General features: G+C 40.6%; 1 protein-coding gene across 6 annotated transcripts in view; it reads right to left on the bottom strand.

Annotated features, from left to right (window-relative positions):
• ARID1B (AT-rich interaction domain 1B) overlaps window positions 1-22,027 on the bottom strand; it is a 435,119-nt gene that overhangs the window by 373,255 nt on the left and 39,837 nt on the right. For all 6 annotated transcript variants that reach the window (XM_032161137.2, XM_032161127.3, XM_032161155.2 and 3 more), the window contains exon 2: window positions 8,920-9,114. In XM_032161137.2, coding sequence (XP_032017028.1) covers window positions 8,920-9,114 — 195 coding nt within the window. The remainder of the gene's footprint in view (window positions 1-8,919; window positions 9,115-22,027) is intronic.

Here is a 22,027-nt window from a genome sequence, read left to right as displayed (position 1 = left end):
AAACTTAATTACCTCTGCAATGACAGGTTTTTGCATTTTAATTCTAATACCTGCGTATTTTTGCTATTAACATTAGTCTGACTTTGTTTCTGAATGTCTGGTGTTTCATAGATCTTGACTTGGATCCCCGCCTTTGACTAACCCTGAAGAGCCAATTCTACTGGTTGGTTTGCTTGGTAGTTATTTAAAAAATAATAATAATAAAATAAAAAATAAGCATGCTCTTACCAAGTTAATATCAATAAAGGGAGATTAATTTGGCTCATTCTTTGGAATATGGTCTGCTTTCTAAATTAAACACACTTCTCCGTAAGAATTGGGAAGCTGGGTAACTCCTGCTGTTTATCTAGTGATCAAAATTTTGGATTGGGGCTATTTAAGCAGGCAAGGGATGTTTCTGTTATACACGCACACTACCCACATTCAGATCTCAAATCCAGGACGTCCCAAACTTTTCTAAACTTGAGTCCAACTGCAGAGTTGCTCTTGAGGCCTGAGGAAGCCTGGATTAAGCAAGGCTCCCTGGCTCTGCGGAGGAGTCCACAGGCCACTCTGAAAAGTGAGGCTGCTGCTTCTTTATAATCCCCTACTTGCCTCACACACTCCCACACATCTTCTTCCTCTGCACCCTCTCAACTTAAGAGTTTTCTTAATTTCGTTCACAACTACAGATTTAACTTTTAAAGTTCCTTTTCAAAACTATAATAAGGGCAAATAGCTTTAATAAATTTCTTACATGTAAAAATAATCAAACTGCCATAAAGAATTTTTTGCAATTAAGAATTTAACTATTGGCTGGCTATCAACATAAAAGAAAAAACTTTTTACCTTTAGGAAAAAAAACTGTTTTAAAATACAAAAACAAAGCCATCTAGCCTACCTCATGAGAGTTAAAGAGTTAAGGTAATGCACAGAACATAAATCTTGAAACGTATTTCCATCAGGACTTCACTTTATACAATTTGTCCCAATGTTGTACAATAGATACTTATTTTCAGAACTACTTAGAAAGTAGTAATGTCTTAAAAATGAGTAATTGCTAGATCTCTCTTTGCTTCCTTTTGTGATTCCAAGAATGTCAACCTTAAGATTTTCTACATATCAAAAAGGACAGACTGCACTCTACACATCTAACACGTACCAGGTTCTCGCAGAACAAAGACTTACGTGAGAATGCATTTATTTAAAAAATAATAAAATTAAGAATTAGAAAATAATTTATTAGACTGGTTCCAACAATTTGCTAATCTTTGAAGAAGAATGAAACACTTCTTTCTCTTTTAAAAAGAATGTGGGTCAGTAGTTATATTAATACAATTTGTCAAGCATCAACCCATACATTTCACAAGACTGTTGAAATAACAAGACTTTAAAATCTAATACTGAGGCTGGGTATGGTGGCTCATGCCTGAAATCCTAGCACTTTGGAGGCCAAGGCAAGTGGATCGCTTGAGTCCTGAAGTTCAAAACCAGCCTGGGCTACATGGCAAAACCCTGTCTCTACAAAAGTATTAAAAATTAGCTGGGTGTGGTGGCATGCACCTGTAGTCCCAGCTACTCGGGAGGCTGAGGTGAGAGAATCACCAGAGCCCAGGAGGTCAAGGCTGCAGTGAGCCGTGATTGTGCCACTGCACTCCATCCTGGGTGACACAGCAGGACCCCATCTCAAACAAACAAACAAACAAACAAAAACCTAACACTGAAATGAAAAGATATCCACTTAATATTACTTTAAAGGGGAAATCCAAGCTGGGAGGTCTTATAGTCCAACCCCCTCATCTGGCAGCGAAGCACAGTGAGATCCCGATTTTCTCAGTATCACACACAGATTAGACATTAATAGGCAAGGACTCAACCATCCCAGCTCCTGGTTCTGGGCCCATTTCATTCCTCTGGGTCAGTGGTGAGTTTCTGATTCACCGAGTGGGCCAAGAACCAGCATCACTACCAAGCCTCCAGAGGGTGTGAGCTGCTCCCACTTGCTGACGCGGCCTCCCTCTAATACCCTGACTCACAGAGCAGTCACGGGAGATTAGGGCCTTCGCAGTCAGGTGTCATTGATATGGGCATCCTTGGGCATCCGTGGGGGGATTTTCCTAATGCCCTGGGAGACTCTAACGTTCAGCAAAGTTTGAGAACAACTTGTCTAAGATACGTCACTTAATCGCTTTAACTTTCCATTTATCTTGTGGGATTTCGTTGTTGTTTAGTGTTTGTTTTCCAAGGAGCACTGAAGGGATATGGTTGGTTGATTTTACTGATGTCGACTGTTACTTTTATTTGAATTATTAATATTTTAACATAAATATCATGCTTAATGTTTCTTCGGTGAAAGCAAATAAATCACACTTATTTAAAATATACACAAATAATTCAATGCTACCTAAAACACACACTTGTTCTGAGACCAACCTGCGCAACATGGTGAGACCTCGTCTCTACAAAAAAATTTAAAAATTAGCTGGACATGGTGGCACATTACTGTAGTCCCAACTGCTTGGGAGGCTGAGGTGGGAGGATTGTTTGAGCCCAGGAGGTCAAGGCTGCAGTGAGCCATGTTCATGCCACTGCACTCCAGCCCAGGCAACAGAGCAAGATCTCGTCTCTAAAAAATAAAAATAAAACATACATTTAAGATATACATCTCAAAAATAAAATAGAAAACCTTACAGATATTTTAGGTTGAAAGTCTATATGTAAAATACATAGTGGAACTCATGTGTACATGACAAAACAGTATAAACTACCAGCAGAGAATAGGCGCTATATACTGTATATAAGCTTAGAAAATGGAGAATAATGTAAATGTACAGATAAAAAACAAATGTATCAATATAAAAATCCTAATATAAAAGCAGCTTTCCAAATTAAAGTGAAATCATCTCACATTTTCTCATTAAACTTTCAGGTAAAATCTGATCTTCTCTCACTTTTCGGAAAAAGGCTAAAGATTTAAAAATCTGTATTTAACTTGAAATATGAACTCTTCTAACATATCGTTCCAAGAACGTCACAATTCAAATATGTTTAAACCCAAATACAATATAAAAAGTAAAAAAAAAAAAAAACAGGTATTATAGCAATTTACGAATCTTTTCAAAAATTTTTTTTTTTTTTGAGACGGAGTCTCCCTCTGTCACCCAGGCTGGAGTGCAGTGGCAAGATCTCAGCTCACTGCAAGCTCCGCCTCCCGCGTTCATGCCATACTCCTGCCTCAGCCTCCCGAGTAGCTGGGACTACAGGTGCCCGCCACAATGCTGGCTAATTTTTTTCTATTTTTTTTAGTAGAGACAGGGTTTCACCGTGTTAGCCAGGATGGTCTCAATCTCCTGACCTCGTGATCCGCCCACCTCAGCCTCCCAAAGTGCTGGGATTACAGGCGTGAGCCACAGCACCCGGCCCAAAAATATTTTCTTGGTACAAAACTCCATCTACAGGGAGCTTTGGCATCACAGCCAGTAGCATCTGCTATCTACTTGGAAGCAGAAATGTGAGGTATAAATGTATTTTGCTGGTAAACCTTAAATACCTTCATGTTCACTGCTGAAGAACAACTGAGGAAACCACGACAAAATGTGGCCAACGAAAGGCCATTATTTATAAAAATCTGCAATCTGCTGAAGGGCCTCCAAACATTTCAGGTGTACAAGCAAATCAGCTGGGCTCCAAGTCTCAGTACAGAACACGAATGTATGAAATGCTGTAAATAACATAGTGAAATTTCACAGCATTTCATTATTTTACTGGCCAAAATGTTCACCTTCATTTTGTGTGTTTATATATGTATATCTACAAATATGTTTAACATATAAATTAATATACATATACACGTTTCATTACACAAGAATGCCATCGTCACATGAATGTTCTGTTTTTTATACACATGTGGGAGCATGCGTGTGCACACAGATATGAATGGGCATCTTTAAGTAAATATAGAGACTCAAAAAATTAAGAGTCTGAATGTAAAACAGGCACCAGGCACCCATTCCTCTCCGTTATACTAAGTCGAGTTATCCTTTCTCATCCTGGATACACCATCACAGTCGCAAACACAGGAAGTCTAAGCTCTTTTTTAGATAAAACAGAAATTAAGCCTTAACTATTGGATTCACATTTAAGATTCAAAGATTGAATCATAATAAACATTTCATGATGAAAAACTCTGGAATTTTTAAGTCTTAAACCAGTCTTCCTCTCCCCATTCATCCTTACTTTTTAGAGCTCTCATGCAAACTATATCAAAACATGGCTTTAATTACATTTAAAAGAAACACATTTTTTTCCAGAATAGATCAACAATATAAATTAACACAGGTGGAAACCCTAGAAATTGCCTGGCTGCCTTAATAACCCCAAAGGAAACATTTATTTTAGCCAAACAATTGTAATGTTTGTCTCCTTTTTAGAAACATCTGCTGCCAAAATAAACATTTGCATTGGAAGAAGTGTTTTGGCTGTTAAGATGGTACCAAATAAAATGCTTATGTTCTGAAATAAATATTTTACTCAAAAAACATGCAGCAAAATTAGAATACAAATCTTTTTCAAGCCCTCTTCAAGGAAACCTGTTTTGAATTGTTTTTACTTCAATATGAAGTAATAAGTTCAGATGAATCACCTTAACAAAAATAATTAGTTTATATTTAATTTTGCCATTTTCTATTTCAAAACAATGATCATATTCTATGTTCCTGCTATAAAGTTCTTTGCAATACAGATATGCCTTTAAAAACTAAAAAAGTCGTGTTTTCCCATCATAAAAGCACTCATGAACTTAAATCTCTCATTTTGCTTTTTTTCCTTTTGCCCTGTTTTATAATTCCAACAGGCATCATATTATCAAACATCTACAAGAACAGTTAAAATATCAACCCAATTACAAAAAAAACTCGGGGAAAAATCTCAGTCTACATAATTGAAATCTGCTTGACACAAATAGATAACTCAGCTTCTGTAAGCTATTTCTCCTGGGTGCCGTTTTAAATTAAAATCTTATTTAAAACAAGTTGGTAAAGACCTAGGTGTACATTTATGATCACAAAGGGCAAGAAAAATGAAACAAAATCTGCATTCCTGATCCAGCAAAGAATATCTTGGTGTCTTTAAGGTTTTTTTTTTTTTTTAATCTGAAAAACTCAGAGTCAGATTCTAGTAACCTTAAAAATTATGCCTCATCTGTGTAGCTGTCTAATAGATGAAATCAACCAATGTACTTCTGTTAACCAACCCCAGGTCTGAATTCCAGAAGCCTGGAGGCAGAACACTCTCCACAGAGGCATAGAAAATTCATTTCCCCCCAAACTCAACAAAAACCCAAGTAGACTAGTTTTTAGGGCACCGTGCAAAACTAATCTGTTTAGCTACGTATCTGCCTGATGATGTGGGAGACTCGGCAAGTGAAAGACCACAAATCTAGTTCCAGTTAATAAAGACTAAAACGATGTACTATTATCACGTCATGCTTCAGAGATCCAGTCACGAGTATATCTCAAAAACAAAATTATCAGCATACAAATCAAAGATCACCAGGGTAATACTAAAATCAAATACAGTCAGTGGCCAGTTCCTTCAGACTCTCAGAGACAAAAAATAAACAGTGATACTCTCCATGTTAAATTTCACATCAGCACTGCAGTTCTTTCTAACAAAATACTCATTTAAAATTCCTATCACAGGAGCAGAATGCCAGCCAGGAATCAAACTGTGACCCCTGAGCCAAAGACAACTTACCACTCAGCTGGTAAGTGGGCAACTCAATTTACAAACTTGAATTCCTGCATTTTAATCCTGTGCAGAAATATATGAGCAATATTAAATGAACTGGATTCAGCTCATTAGAGGTTCACAAACCAAACACAGAACGTTCTGGAAGCCATCCAAAGCAAAGTCATGCCTAGGTGGTGATGTCCACTCAATAAATACTCAATGTCATAATTATCTTTCAACTTTTTCCCTGAAGAACATTATTAGCCACAACTATAACAATGCTTAGCCAATTACATTAATCCTAGGGGAAGATGGATGGGACCAGCAGCCAATCACAGTGCCAGGACCCTGTTTGTGAACAAATTTATAATTATCCAAAATGCAGAAACAAAGCAAGTCACTGACAATTTCTCCCCAAAGAACACAGACTCGAGCTAACAAAATGAATGCATGTGCTCTAATAAACTTTGCTCTAAATCTTCACTATTTTTTTTCCATTTCAAAAACTATTAAGAACTGTTACGACCTTGATATTATAAAAGCTGTATGTCTTCTTTAAAATGTTATACACATTCAAAAGTGCATTCCGTTATTTTTAGCCTTTTAAATTTTAAAACAAGATACTATATTTCAAAGCTGTATTTAACTAAATGAAAGGGTAAAAAGGCAATACAGATTATTTAGACCCATGACTTTGATTAACTCATTATGAAAGTTTGACACTTCTGCAGCCAGGATATTCAATTTCTTACCAGATATACTATTTTCCTTTCATTATCAGAAAGATCTGCGCTTAATTAGAATTGGGTATTTCTTTTGGTTAGCAGTAAAATATCTAATCTAAAATCTTAATTAAAAATTTGCTGAAATACTTGATGGGCAATCTACATCAATTTGTCCCTTCAAATAAATCTAAGAGTCATTGGATTTAAAAAGCATGTAAGAGTCACAGGGATTAAATAAATGGAAGAAGCTAAGAAAATTGAGATTACTCTATATATCTGTGTATGTCCTCTACTTTTAGCTTTACACATTTGGAAAAGAAAATAATTAAAAACATTTCCTAGGTAATCATTCTTCGCACACCCTCTCCATTTGTTTGACTCCCACTTTGGGACTGGAAACTAAGCCAACATCTAGAACTTCTAGTGAGACTTAACTCCTTCAGAGACCAGGGAGATCCGGCTGCTTGCCGTCAACAGCATATTTTGAAACTGACTTTTTAATCTCACATCAGGGAAACATGCTGAAAAGCAAAGTGGGGAGACCAAAAGCGGCAAGCATCCACTTCTCTCTGACAGTCCCACTACTTCTTACTACCTTCCCACCTCTGCTCTCTTCCTGTGGCCAGAGCATCATCCACAACTATTAGCTCCTACATAAAATCAGCAACAGAGTGCAATGGGGACTTGAGCAGCCAGCTGCCTGGGCTGTCTTCCTCTCAACTACCAGTGAAGTTGCTCTAAAACTAAAATGAAGGAGAGAAAATCGCAACTCTTTCACCTTACTTTTCATCATTTACAAATTATTTCCTTCTCACAATTGGCAGCCACAACTAAAGATTTTTACTCTAGGCAGCAAAATATTGCTGGAAAAAAAGGAATAATGTGGAAAAAATTAAGAGTACAATTAAGTATGCAACTGACTGCTAGAATTCTGAGTGGGCAACCTTCAATAATTGAGAAGTGAGGTCTCTGACAACAGCAAAGGGTGTTGAATCTGCGTCTAGGATTCAAAGGCTGAGCTACCTCTATCTTCCCCCATAATGGCCTTAACATAAAAAAAATCATCCAAGTGGGAGCAAAGATAAAGAGGAAAGACAACATTTTATTTCTTATTTTATAAATAAAAGACTTATTTTATTTCTTTTTTTTTTAGGGTCTCGATACATTGCCTAGGCTAGACTCGAATCCCTGGGCTCAAGCGATCCTCCCACTTCAGCCTCCCGAATAGATGGAACTACAGGAGGGTGCCACCATGCCACGCTATTATAACATAGACTTACACAATATTATAATTACAACAAACTTCAATAATAAATTAATAACAATAATAATGAAATAAATAATAAATCACAATACAGATCGAATAGTGTATCAACGAGAAGGCTCAGAAGCAACCTACTGAGCTGTTAATATACAGCTATGTATCATGTAAAGTATGATCAATCATTCTCCATATCCACGTCAGAGAGAACAGTAGTCATATCTAATTTTTCCCCCTCAACGAAAGATGTCTGGTCAGATGGAAGCACTTCCTGAGACAGCACTGTCAAGCCCTGTTGTGGGTTATCGATGGCCGCACCATGGGACACCGCAGCCTGGGGCAGTAAAACACGCAGCAGCATCAGCCTGACCCACTCCCTGGGGGCTTGGGCACGGTATGGCGATTTATAAATAAGCCTTTCTGGTGCTCCTAGTAACTAAATACCCTAACAAGTCTGAATCTAATTTAGTCTTTTCCAAATTTCATCCTCCCTCCAGCCAGCAAAAAGGGATATTCTTTCAAGTATCCAAAAGACTAGGTTTACCACTGCTAGAAGGTAAATGGTCATCTAAGGTGACTCCATTTGATTCTAGAGAAAAAGGAGGAAAATGTTGGGTCTTTTAAGAGCAGGAAAAGTCTTTTTTAAGTAAAAACACAAAACCCATCAAGACCTAAGAAAACAGATGCACATCAAATCCTCTTACATGAAACACAGAAACCTTTTTCAAAAGGTACAGAAGAAATAATTTGTTAAGAAATGAAAGCAAAATAACTTTGGGAGACTAAACTTTTCTTTTTTTCAATTTTAAAAACTTGATGCCATCCTCATGGAAAAGACCTTTAAATGACTTAAAAATTCACCTTAAGATAGTCTATTCACAGCTCAAAATCTGACAGTCTGACAGAAATGTTAGAATGCCAAGTTCACTTCAGAGCTTACATCTGTTATAATCTGCTGCAAATTTATGACACAGTGCATCTATCAAATACAGCTGGTCCTGCTGCCCTTCTACCAAACAGGTATTCTGTCCACTTTAAGAAGCTCACCTTTCCATCTTTAAAAGAAAAAAAAAATTATACCTGTGATTAAAGAAACAATAAAAATTAAAGCAGAAAATCCGTGCAATGCCCCCTAATTCTCTTTAACATCAATCTTAGGTGGACAGCAAAAGGCAAAGACAAAACTGTCACAAAAAAGCAGGGGGTCGGGGGACCAGCACAAACCTGCTGCTGAGGGTACTGCATTCCGCCCATGGCCCCGGGAGTCCGACCCTGGATGCCAATTGGATACCGCTGTGGGCCTGGGGGGCCATAGGAACCTCCTGGGTACGGACTGCTCTGCTGAGGCTGAGAATGAGGGTTACTGCCCATGCCATATAACTGAGGTCTCTTCATCACCATTGGATCCATTGGGCTGCCCTGTGAAGACATAAAAGAAGTCGGTTTATTAATTCATTCTTTATTACAAAGGCAGAAATTTTTGTTATGTTAACATATGCATTAATAACACAACTATCCTTAAGTTTTAAAAATATTAAAAACAATGACCTGACAAAAAATCCAGAAAGACATTAAGGAAAAAACCTAGATGGATACAAGAAATTTTATTTTTTACTTTTAGGAAGTTTTTAACAATTAAAAGACCTCTGGAGTAAACAATACTAAAAACGATTTTGGACCATAAGCAGAGAGAAAAACATTTGCATCTAAAATTCTATTATGCGTACAAGAAAAGAGCATGTTAGTTAAGCTCACCCACCTCCTTTTAGCTTACTAGTAATAAGAGCAGAGGGTACTGAGTGATTAACATTTTCTGCCTTCAAAGTATTCTGAGAACAATGATTTTATTTTAGAACTGAGTCTGCAAGTCTTGATCAAACCTTAGTGCAACCAAGTGTTCATTAAAAAGTGAAAAGATAGATTTTAGATCATGCATATGTCCAGGGTAAAGATTTTGTTCAGAGACCAGCAGTGTGTAGGGATGAGCACTTAGACTATGAGTCACAGCACCTCTCCCCATGTAAGTCAGCATCTTACCAAACACAACCAGTTCACAAGTAGACGCTGAATTTTATTTTTGGTTTGGTGAGTCAGGCCCTGGGCTTCAGGGCCGAGGTCATACAGGAGGGCTGGGCGTGCAGCCTCAACCCTTCATGTCCTGGGGCATCAAAGGAACAAAGCAATGGGCAGAAAAGCCCTCACCTGGTGCTACAGAAGCAGGCAGCATTCACCCAACAGCTCATTCCTTCCCTCCTCTGCCCTTCCAAAACCACATATTGATCCCTACTGTGTGCCAGATGCTGCGTTCACACTGAGGTAAGTACATGGGGACTTTCAGGAAGGCTTAAGAATTAGCAGGGTAAGTTCAAGACCATCCTGGCAACATCACAAGACCCTGTCTCTACAACAAATTAAAAACTTAGCCAGGCGTGGTGGCAGGCACCTATAGTCCCAGCTGTTCAGGCTAAGGCAAGAAGATCACTTAACCCCAGGAGTTTGAGGCTGCAGTGAGCTATGATCACACCACTCCACTCCAGTCTGGGTAACACAATGGGACCCTGTCTCTTAAAAAAAAAAAAAAAAAAAAAGAGGCCGGGCATGGTGACTCACGCCTGTAATCCCAGCACTTTGGGAGGCCAAGACGGGCAGATCACTTGAGGTCAGGAGTTTGAGACCAGCCTGACCAACATGGTGAAACCCCGTCTCTACTAAAAATACAAGAATTAGCTGGGCATGGTAGTGCACGCCTATAATCCCAGCTACTCCAGAGGCAGAGGCAGGAGAATTGCTTGAACCCGGGAGGTGGAGGCTGCAGTGAGCCAATATTGCGCCACTGCACTCCAGCCTAGGTGACAGAGTGAGACTCCGTCTCAAAAAAAAAAAAAAAATTACCAGGATAAAGGGGAACAACACGTCCAAGGTGGGAAGGAACAGCACGTACAGTACCACAGGACAGAAGAAACAGCACAAGGCACTGGGTCAAGGGAGATGAACTGCCTGGTGTGTATCAGGAAATAAAAACCATCTGGATCCATGTGAAGCACGAATCTGTGGAGATGCTGAAGCAGGCAGAAGCCAGAACATGGCTGAGCCCTGCAGGGCATTCTACAGGCTCAGGCTGCCTCTGACAGATGAACACAGGACTGCTCCCTTGGGCACCCGACCCAGCTGGAAGCAGGTCAGTTTGCCCTGGCAGGCAGGTGAGGCTGAGGTCCTGAACTGGCAGCAGTGGTGGGAGGAAGCAAGCCCAGCTCAAAGGCACAGTTAGGAGGGAAATGCGGCAGGATTCAGAGACCAAATGAGTGATGGAAGCCAGGAGTCAAATGAGATGGAGTGTGCAGAGGGAGAAGCCAATCACCATATCCCCAGGAGTGGGAGCCTTCAGTGGTCTACATAGGAAACTTGAGGCTCCAATATGAAATCCAGGTGAAAATACCCAGAAGGAAGAGACACAATGAGCTGCAGCTTGGGGAGTAAGGCCTGACCTAGAAAAATAGGTAGAGAAGTCAGCAGAGAGGACATCCACTCCCAGAGGGCAGGGATTTTCTCTGTTTTATTCACTATCATATCTCCAGGGCATAAGTTGAACAGTGTACCCAGCACATTGATTGATGAATTAATCAATAGGAAGCAATAAAACCCATGAACTTTATTTAGGAGGAATATATGAAAGGAAAACAATGGGTAGTGAACAGAATCCTAGAGAATATCACCGCTTAAGGGAAAAGGGAAAATGAATCCATAGACAAGCTGGAAGAATGGTCAGAAAATGTAGACACTCTGGAGAGTATGGTATTACAGGAGGGAAGGCAGTCAGGTGTAGCAACGAATCAGGTGTGCCAAATGCAGCCCAGGAATGCAGTCAGGTGAAGGATAAAGCCTTCTGCTGTACTTGACAAGGAGGCCACTGCTGTGCTTGGCAAGGACAGTCTCACTGCAGAGGTGAGGGCTGAGGCTGGAAGAGGAGGGACGGAGGGGAGGTGAAGACGGAAGGCAGGAGCGCAGACCCTGAGAACTGCCAGTCCTCCCTTCCACCGGCACTCCCACTCCAAGACTGCATGGGTCCTTCCCCTTCTCTGCCTTCCTCAATACTCTGGTGTTCACTTTAAGGATTTGGTGAATCCATTCACCACACATTTACTAAGCACCTACTATGTGCGCTGTGCCCAACAATGGAAGCAGAAGGATGAACAAGCCTCCATGTCCTGGAGATTCACTGAAGGAGGCAGCCTAAACAGGTCACAGTGCAACACAGCAGATGTCCTGAAGGGACAAAGCACCAAGGCAAGGTGAGAAGAGGGTGTCTCACTGGGTAACTGCCATGGGTTTTAACAAAGGCTTCCTATAAGAAATACCTGAGCTCAGTCCCAAGGGATCCACAGGACTGTGCCAGGAGGAACCCATCTCACCTGAACAAAGCTCTGTGGAGGACACAGGAGGAAAGAGGGTGCTTTGCCCCAGGCCCCACAGCCTACAAACAACTGTTCTGCTCAAAATTCACCATGTGATGCAATTTTAAACTGTTACTACTTTCACCAGCCCAGACATTGTTTGGACTTAAAATGATAGAAATTAAATGACAGTACATTTGTTTGCCCAAACAATATACTGATTTTACACAACCTGAGCTGCCTTCATAATTAAGTGTACAAACATTTATGTTGATGTATTTGTAATAAAACTAAAATCTAGGGCTAAGAATTCATTTTCTCATAATTATTTCAGTTAGAATTTATACCTGATAAAAATAAAATGTGATTATTTTCTAGATTTTCTTGAAAAAGGTAAAACTTTTTATGGAAGTATGAAAATCAAGGCTGAGTTGGTGATTTCAAAATCAGCCAAGTGAATGAAGGGCCTATGGAGAGGCTGAGTAAATCAAATTTCAGGCTAAATTTCCAGTACGGGGCCCTGAGGCAGTCCTATCTTCACATTCAATCTAGACAGCCCAGGGCATAGGAAACGTCTACTTATTTCACTTCAAATAGTGCACAACCAAAACTGCCTTAATTAAAGCAGAAATGTTAAATGGGAAAATGACTGGAATGTCTATGTTTTAATGCTATAGATAACAGTGCAGCAAATTCATCTTATCAGTGACTAAAATTGTTTTGTAATATCTGTCTCATCACTGCCATCAAGTCTCACAGTCCTACTTAAAATTCAGTTAATTTGCACCATGTCAAAAATGTTAGCTTAACCCTGAGATTTCTGAAAATCGAAAGCATGAAATACACAGATTCTCTGAACCTCTCAAAATGCATCAAATATCTTTCAATGAGACTTCAGATAGAAAAACAGATACTCATACAGTGCAAATTATTTAATTTTAACCTCTCCTTATGGCCTATTATTAAATATTCATCCACAGTCCAAATCCATCCTGCTGTGTACTCTATTTTGAGCATTAAAAATGTACAACTGAGGGTCTCAACTCCTGCTTCTCACTACCAATCCTTTAAAGAAACTAAAAATTGGCCGAGCGCGGCGGCTCATGCCTGTAATCCCAGCACTTCGGGAGGCTGAGGCAGGTGGATTGCCTGAGCTCAGGAGTTCAAGACCATCCTGAGCAACACAGTGAAATCCCATCTCCACTAAAATACAAAAAATTAGCCAGGCGTGGTGGCGGGCACCTGTAATCCCAGCTACTTGGAAGGCTGAGGCAGGAGAACTGCTTGAACCTGGGAGGCAGAGGTTGCAGTGAGCCACGATCGTGCCACTGCACACTCCACCCTAGGTGACAGAGCAAGATTCCATCTCAAAACAAACAAACAAACAAAAATCAAATCTAGGACTTCTGGAAAACAGAAAGGCCAAGCTGCTTCTCATATGCACATCTAACCTGAAGCAATTTTATGTTTTTTGTTTTGTTTTTTGAGACAGGGTCTCGCTCTGTCACCCAGACTGGAGGGCAGTGGCACGATCTCAGCTCACTGCAACCTCCACCTCCTGGGTTCAAGTGATTCTCATGTCTCAGCCTCCCAAGTAGCTGGGATTACAGGCACATACTACCACACCCAGCTTATTTTTGTATTTTTTGTAGAGACAGGATTTTGCCATGTTGGCAAGGCTGGTCTCGAACGCTTGACCTCAAGTGATTCGCCTGCCTCAACCTCCCAAAGTGCTGGGATTACAGGCGTGAGCCGTTGCGCCTGGCCAATTTTATGTTTTTTTAACATCTATCCGGGTATGACCATTTTCATTTCTCACTGAAAGTTTATGCTCTATCAGGGTTATCATCTACATCGAAAACAGTCCTCAACAACTTCTCTAAATAGGTTGTCCGAGCACGTTTTCATTTCTAGATGGCATTCCACAACTGCTGCAGCTTGAGTTTCAATTGCAGAAAATAAGACAAGTGCTGTGAAGGCCACAATATATACACCACCATTTTCAAAGAGCTCTTAACCTAACCAGTCTGGTTTTAGTTACTTGGCTTTTAATGCAATTTTTTTACTTGATAAGACTTTCTTTCTCCTTATTCAAAGTAGGCTTTTGGATGTACATGTAAGTAGGAGTTATTCTCTCTCTCTCTCTAAGGAAGAAATACATTGTCTATTTTTAAGAAATGTTTGTATATAGATTCTTCTAAGCATATTGGGTAGCACAATTCAGCTATATTACATGTCAGATAGGCTTTCAGAGGCTGGCCTGGGAATCCAACTGTCCTTTTTAAGATGATCCAAGTTAAAGGACAACTTGCTTATATACTTTTAGTATACTTTAGATATACTTTATCCTTTTTATATTTAGATACTCTGTTATCACGCTTTCAGAGTATCCCCACACATGTATTTACAGTAAAAGATACCTATGTAATTGTATTTGCTCCTAAATATCAAGTTAAGGACATAGTTTATTAGATATATCTTTATGAATATCATATTTTACTACTTTTTTCAGCCCAATTCCTTCAACCACATATTGGAAAAACGCTTCAAAAAAAAAAAACAAAACACAACAAAGAAAACCCACAGAAAGAACTATGAAATCTTGTTGATCTAAAATCATTTCTACATATGTGGATTAAACAAGAGCTGATAGAAAAGAAAACTCTTCCCCCTTTTGAACCATTGTTTGGGAAACAACATTCTCTTACTAGTAACTAAAGAAAACTTTTGAAATCTGACTCTATTTCTTCCGCTCAAACAGGGCAGGGGGTGTTTATGCACGTCTGTAGCTGTGTACCAAATGGCGCACTGCCCAGCAAGGAAGCAGCGGCTCTGGATTCTGAATGGATTCACAGCCCTGTCCCACCAGGGACCTCGAGTACACTGTGACCTTATTTCTTAGTTTTCTCATTCACTAAAGGAGAAATAAAACCCACCTTGCAATTATTATGAACATCAAATTCATCAGCGCTATAAGGGCTCTCAGAGGTCACAGGGGCTATGGCAGCACCTGGAGCCCAGGGCCCACCTACTCATTGAGAAAAAATGGAACAGCCCAGCTGTGCAGAAGTAGAGAATCCATGGCCCGGCCGTAACCAACCAACACAGCGGACTACACACGGGCATGGAAAGGACATGTCAGGTAATGTGCCATTTCTTCAATGCTGATGCACACGGATCACAGCCATGTGAAACAAGCTCGATAAGGATCGGGGTCAGCCACAGTGGCCTGTAAATAGTTGCTGTCATATCGGGAAGCAATCTGTGTTTACTTTTCTGCGATGGTGTCTAAATATAGCTCGAAATGCCTCTGTTTTTCCCTGAGCATACTACAAACAGTACTCTGGCTCTCTGTAAAGGGAGAACAGGAGGTGGATGCAACACGGCCGTCTAGCCTGTCTTCCTCCCTCACACACCCGCCTGGTCACAGCACACACAGAATAGTGGGCAGTGGGCGCCCACTCCATCTCACCACAGAGGTCCCCCGCCACGTGCCAGTGGCATCACCCAGAAGCCACCGTGGGACAGATTTCAGAGCTGCTATACACACCTACAGAAGACACAAGTGAAGACAATGATAATACTGAATACACACTCTGGTCAGGTTCTTCTCCTAATGGCATAAAAACTCGTTTATGGCAAAAGTAAGAGTGGGCACTAAAGACTCTTCTCTTGTCTCATAACAAGTGCCTACTCCTCTCTAAGCCAGAAAAAACCAAGAATCTCAGCCACCACTGCCACCACTACTGCAGAATGTAATCGCCAGAGATTCTCTCATGCCCAGTGACACAAGGAAGGCTCGGGGTGGCAGAGCTCAGACCAGAGTCAAGTCTCCCGACTCGGGTCCACAGTCCCTTCTCTGGTCTGGTGTGTCTACACACGATCATCAGACTGAAGTAGGATAACATGCAACCCTGCATTTAAAACCACTATGTGTTTTACTTCAACTCACAACAAAATACTGCCTTGCTTATTAAGACTTGAACTAACACGTTGGAACTTCGAATGTGGGTATCAACACACAGAAGTTCTTCTTTTGTCAATACAGAAATATTTGCCACATTCTCCAATGGTACAGAAAGGATCAAGAAATGGGATTCTAAGATATTAGACAAGACTGGCCACACATGGTGGCTCACACCTGTAATCCCAGCACTTTTGGAGGCAGAGGCAGGCAGATCACTTGAGGTCAGGAGTTCAAGATCAGCCTGGCCAATATGGTGAAACCCCTTCTCTACTGAAAAAAAAAAAAAAGATATTAGACAAGGCAGAAAACGTTGTTTGGTTATTAACTCTAAGAACCATCAAATTATTGATGCCCTCTAACCATGACGTCATTAGCAATGTTGGGGGACAGACCTCAAAACACTCATAACTGACTGAGAAAGATGACCACTGCCTGTGTTTTTGGTCTTGGTTTTGGTTTTCTTAAGCAAGGTGCAGAGAACATATGTATTTGTGGAATCATGGAATCCTCAATTTAGCATACAGTGTCAGAGAAGTTCATGGAATCTACTCTAGAAACCCATCCAAAGATCCCAGACTTACATTATCAAATAATAACAACATATGCCATGCATTTCCAAAGCACTTTAATATATTCTCCCGTGATCACAACTCTTAAGACACCCTGACCAAAGATTCAAAGATTCAGCAATGAAACTCAGAACCTTAGAACTGCAGGGAGCCTCACGGGTCCGTAAGTGATGTACATACAAATCCTTTCGAAGCATCTACAATGAATGTTATGAATTTCTTCCTCCTATGTAACAAAAGTCTGCTCCCTGTCATTTATACCCATTGTTATTACTTTGGTCCTTTGGCAGAATATTTGAAGATCGCTGTAAGCTATTTCCCTTTTCTGCGTGACATATACCCATTCTCAACCCCCTCAACACAAAAGGTATTGTGGGGGATGTGGGGGAGCAGTTCTTGTTTCCTTTTTCCAGAACCTGCACTGCTGACAACACAGTCTAAGAGCTCTGCACTCTTGGCAGCCCCATCCCCACCAACAGCTGACTAAACCCCATCTCCTATCAGACACTTGGGGAGATGACCCTAGTAGAAGCCGGTCCTTATCTCCGCTGGTTTGCATTTCGCTTATTTCTGATCACCACTCTACCAGGATGAGGTTGTTTTTCAGATCTTGATTTGGATCTGACATATTATAGTAACTGCATTTTCTAGCTTGACATCAACCATCAATGAAATCGGCATATACTATTTCACCCAAGTCTTCATCAATGAAAACACTGAAGAGGTGCGAGGGGAGACAGAGCCTTGGACTCACCACCAAAGCTATTCATAAAGACTGGTATTTAAATCCAAGCATCAGCGTTCTTGAAGCAGATCCGTACAGAAACCTTTCCACTGGTTCCCAGGAAACCTCCCATTCCTTTACTACTCTTGCTATGCAAGTACAATACCATATTTGCCTTTAGGTGACCACCTCTTGGCCACTTCAAATTCCTACATCTTTTCTAATATATAAAATAAATTCAAAGTTTAGAAACATAATTTGGGGAAAAGGTTATAACGGAGCAAGCAGGGGGTTTCAAGTCAGACAAACCTGGGTGAGAATCCTGCCTATGCTGCTTATTAGCTAGGTAAACTTAAGCTATTCAACAGAATACGGTTACACTCACCTCGCAGTGTTGCTGGTGGATTAAATGAGATACCACAGGATTTATCACATAAAAAGAACTTCCTAAATCTCTTTTATTTTACTCTTAACAAATTAGCAAATTGAAGGCAGAGCTAAACCACTCAACAATTTAATCTACATATTTTCCTGTCTCCCCAGCAGACTGTTAATTTCAAGGTGAAAATGTTGTCTTATTCATCTTTGCATACCTAGCACTTAGTACAATGCCTGGCATAATTAACATTTGTTGACATGAGAAAAGAACAGCTTCCTCAATACCACATGGCCGCCTAAACAGCAGGACTCTAACTAGAATATAGGCCTCTTGATGCCCACTAGATAGAAGAGGTAAAGATCCTTCTAGTCTCCCCTCCCTGCAGACAAAGCTTCACTTTTCACAAGTTCACCCAGACCACGGCTTCCATCACCTCCCCAAGCTTCTGTCTCCCAAATGCTGCTTCCCTTGGCTGCTTCCTCCAAGCCCCAGAACTCTGCGCAACATTCCTGCCCAGACATCCACAGGCTCCTCTCTGCCTCTCTCTGACCTCAGAGAAAGACACCCCATCCACCCAGATGTCCATGTCAGAATCCAGGACACATCCTGACCCCTCCTCTCCTCTCCACAACAGCCAGCTCCTTACCAAGTCAATCTGTGGGACCCCCCATCACTGACAGCAGGAAATCTCCCCTCCAACCATGCTGGCCTCCATGGGGCTCTAGAAAAACCACACACATTTCAAATATGTCATTCTCTGATCTCGAATGAGCTCTGTTCTCCTCCTGCAGAACTCAGCTCCAACGTCATGTCCTTAGAGGAAGGAGCCCTCCCTGAACTCCAGGCCCGGGCAGGATCCTCTCAGAGTAACAGTGGGCTCATCTGTGTGACTACTTGATCAGTGTCTGTCCCCCAGCCTAGACTGTCCCAGAGAATCAGGAGTACAGAAGAGGGGAAAAACAAGTATCAACCCCATCTATAGCTATCATCTAGGTGCTACAGAATAAGTCCAGAAAGGAAGACTATTTTGGTTCCCTAGTTTTTCCCTGATTTTTATAAATTGGCAAAACCTATTATTAGCTTCATCCCCCCCAAAGCTCAGCAGCTTGTAAGTCAATTCAATGAGTAAATTACTGTCTGACTAAGCTACACTTTTAAATTTAATTTAGCAAATGTAATAATTTTATGAACAAACCAAAGGCTATATATATTGTTTATTTTGAGAGTAAATTAGATCTAAAAGGAATACCAAAATAGTAATAGATTTCCATTTTTCCTCACATTTGTTACTCTTGCTACCCAAAAAAATTGTAAAGCTTTTATCATGGCTTTAACATTTTCTAACATTTACATCTCTAAGTATGCAATATTGTTCATAACCATGTGTCACTACTGACAGCCTAGTTGCAAGCACTTATTTAAAAAGGAGAAATAATATGGTACATTTCCCATACAAATACAGATTCAAATTGAGAAAGAAGCTTTTGTGAGAATATGTCAAATTTTAACCCCACCACTTGTAGCTGTGTGATACTGAAGCTACCACTTAACTTCTTTGCACCTCAGTTAATGGATCTGTACACAAAGAACACGACCACTATCATTTCAGAGCTGTTACAGAACTGGAGATAATATATTCAAGTTCTTGCTACATAACAGGCTTTTTAAAAAAAAAAAAAAAGGATAGATTTTATTATCATCATTATTATATGGCGATATAATTCCAGAATAATCAGTGAGGCATGGAAACCCTCTACTCCTCCATCAATGTGCAGAAGACAGACATTGCTAATCAATCCTAGCATTATTTTCCCTAAGTCCAGTAAGCCTCAGAATCTTTTGTCCTGCAGAGTTGCGGGCAGTTGTGTCAACTATCAGAATTTGCACAAGCAAAAAGCAATTTGCCATCTCCAGTAAAATGGAAAGAGCATAAAAGTATGTCATCAGGTACACCTGGGTTCACATCTCTCTCCTACTTCTGACTAGCCATGAAATGTTAAGTAAATTATTGAAGCGCTCTAAGCCTTAATTTCTCCACCTCTCAAGTAAAAATAATACCTCCCTCAGACAACCATTCAAAAGATGTTTAGTGTGATTTGCAAGGATAAACAATTCCAAACACGTATCAGAGCACTACGTAAAGACAGAGAAGTTACTAATTTCCCCAGCAATCCCTATGGTTGCTACCATGCCTCTCTCCAACTATTTTATCAATGTTTTAAATAAACAACTTCAAAATTGTATTAAAATGCCAATTAAGATATGAAAATTACCAACTGACTTACCTATCTTGGGACAAAGGGTGCTTGCCGTGCTGATACACAGGCTATTTGCCCCTGGTTTTAAAATGCTTTTCAGAGATATGACCCTATTAGATATTTAATTTGTCAGAGCTGTAACTATGTGTAAGCATATATTGACTCTTACTGTAATGTGGTTGATGAAAGAAAAACAAGTTAACATGACTAATACACAGTCAAATCTTATATTCTTAAAAAAAAAAAAATAGGGCAACTAAATTCAACATATAAAGGCCAGACAGAATCTTACATTGAAGGAAAGAAGACTGCTATATAGATGCTATTAGGACAATAGACAAAATTAGAATATAGACTGTAGGTTAAAGTATGCAATCAAATCGAAGTTTCCTGACAGTGATAATTGCACTGAGGTGTGTATAAGAGCATATGCTTGCTCCTAGGAAATACACCCTGAAGTACCTAGGAGTAAAGAAGCAGAATGTATACAACCTACTCTCAAAAATGATTCTGAGAAAATACATTATAAATAAATGATGGATGAACAAATGGATGCATGAACAGACAGAATAATAAAGTAAATGTGGCAAAATGTAAAAATGTAATGCATCAGAATAAAAGGTACATGGGACTTCTCTGCACTATTCTTGCAACTTTGCTGTAAATTTAAAATTATTTCAAAATAAAAGTTGTGTGTGTGTGTGGTTTTTTTTTTTTTTTTAAGAGACAAGGTCTTGCTCTGTCACACAGGCTGGAGTGCAGTGGTGCAATCACAGCTCACAGCAACCTCAAACTCCTGGACTCAACCCATCCTCCCACCCCAGCCTCCCACATAGCTGGGACCACAAGTGTGTGCCACCACACCTGGCTAATTTTTTTTTTTTGTAGAGATAGGGTCTTGCTATGTTGCCCAGACTGGTCTCAAACTCCTGGGCTCAAGAGATCCTCCTGCCCTGGCCTCCCAAAGTGCTGGGATTATGGGTGTGAGTCACAACATCAGGCTGCTTTTTTGATACGGATTCTCTCACTCTGTCACCCAGGCTGGAGCGCAGTGATGCAATCTCAGATCACTGCAACCTCCACCTCCCAGGTTCAAGTGATTCTCCTGCCCACCACACCTGGCTAATTTTTTTTTTGTATTTTTAGTAGAGACAGGGTTTTGCCCAGGCTGGTCTGAACTCTTGACCTCAGGTGATCCACCCACCTCGGCCTCCCAAAGTGCTGGAATTACAGGTGTAAGCCACCACACCCGGCCTTTTTTTTTTTTTTTTTTTTTTAATTAAAGGGCAAATGGGATGAAGTTCCTTGCTGTTCTAACGTGCTATAATTCTAGAATCATCCATTCTCCCTCCCTGCCAGACCTTCCAATTATTCTGTATCAAAAAGAATGTGGGCTGTTAGAGATACTTCTCCTTTCTGCCCCATTCTTTGATCAGAAATCTTATCAATAAACTTCCTTGAAGATCAAAAGTAAGAAAGAGGACATAAAGGGGTCCGAAAAATCCAAACTCCAGAAGGACAAATTCAAATAAACAAGGTTTGCCTCAAGGTGACAGGCCCTGCAACCCATCAGGCCTCAGCCGGCCCTGTACCTGGACAGCCCTCTTTTTTTTTTTTTTTTTTTTTTTGAGACAGAGTCTCGCTCTGTCGCCCAGGCTGGAGTGCAGTGGCGCAATCTCGGCTCACTGCAAGCTCCGCCTCCCGGGTTCACGCTATTCTCCTGCCTCAGCCTCTCTGAGTAGCTGGGACTACAGGCGCCCGCCACTACGCCCGGCTAATTTTTTTGTATTTTTAGTAGAGACGGGGTTTCACCGTGGTCTCGATCTCCTGACCTCGTGATCCGCCCGCCTCGGCCTCCCAAAGTGCTGGGATTACAAGCGTGAGCCACCGCGCCCGGCCCTGGACAGCCCTCTTACGCACCACCAAGCCGATGCCTGAGCACACAACTCCAAGCCCATTTCTAGAACACTCTGTACCCAGCACAGCTGTGGCTGCCCTGTAAACGGAAGAAGCACTTCCAGACCAGGGAAATACCAGTGAGTAC

The sequence above is a fragment of the Hylobates moloch genome, unplaced genomic scaffold (genome assembly GCF_009828535.3).
Source record: "Hylobates moloch isolate HMO894 unplaced genomic scaffold, HMol_V3 SCAFFOLD_2, whole genome shotgun sequence".
NCBI lineage: Eukaryota > Metazoa > Chordata > Mammalia > Primates > Hylobatidae > Hylobates > Hylobates moloch.
The sequence above is the reverse complement of the archived record's forward strand: the minus strand, read 5'-3'. Positions and strand labels throughout refer to the sequence as shown.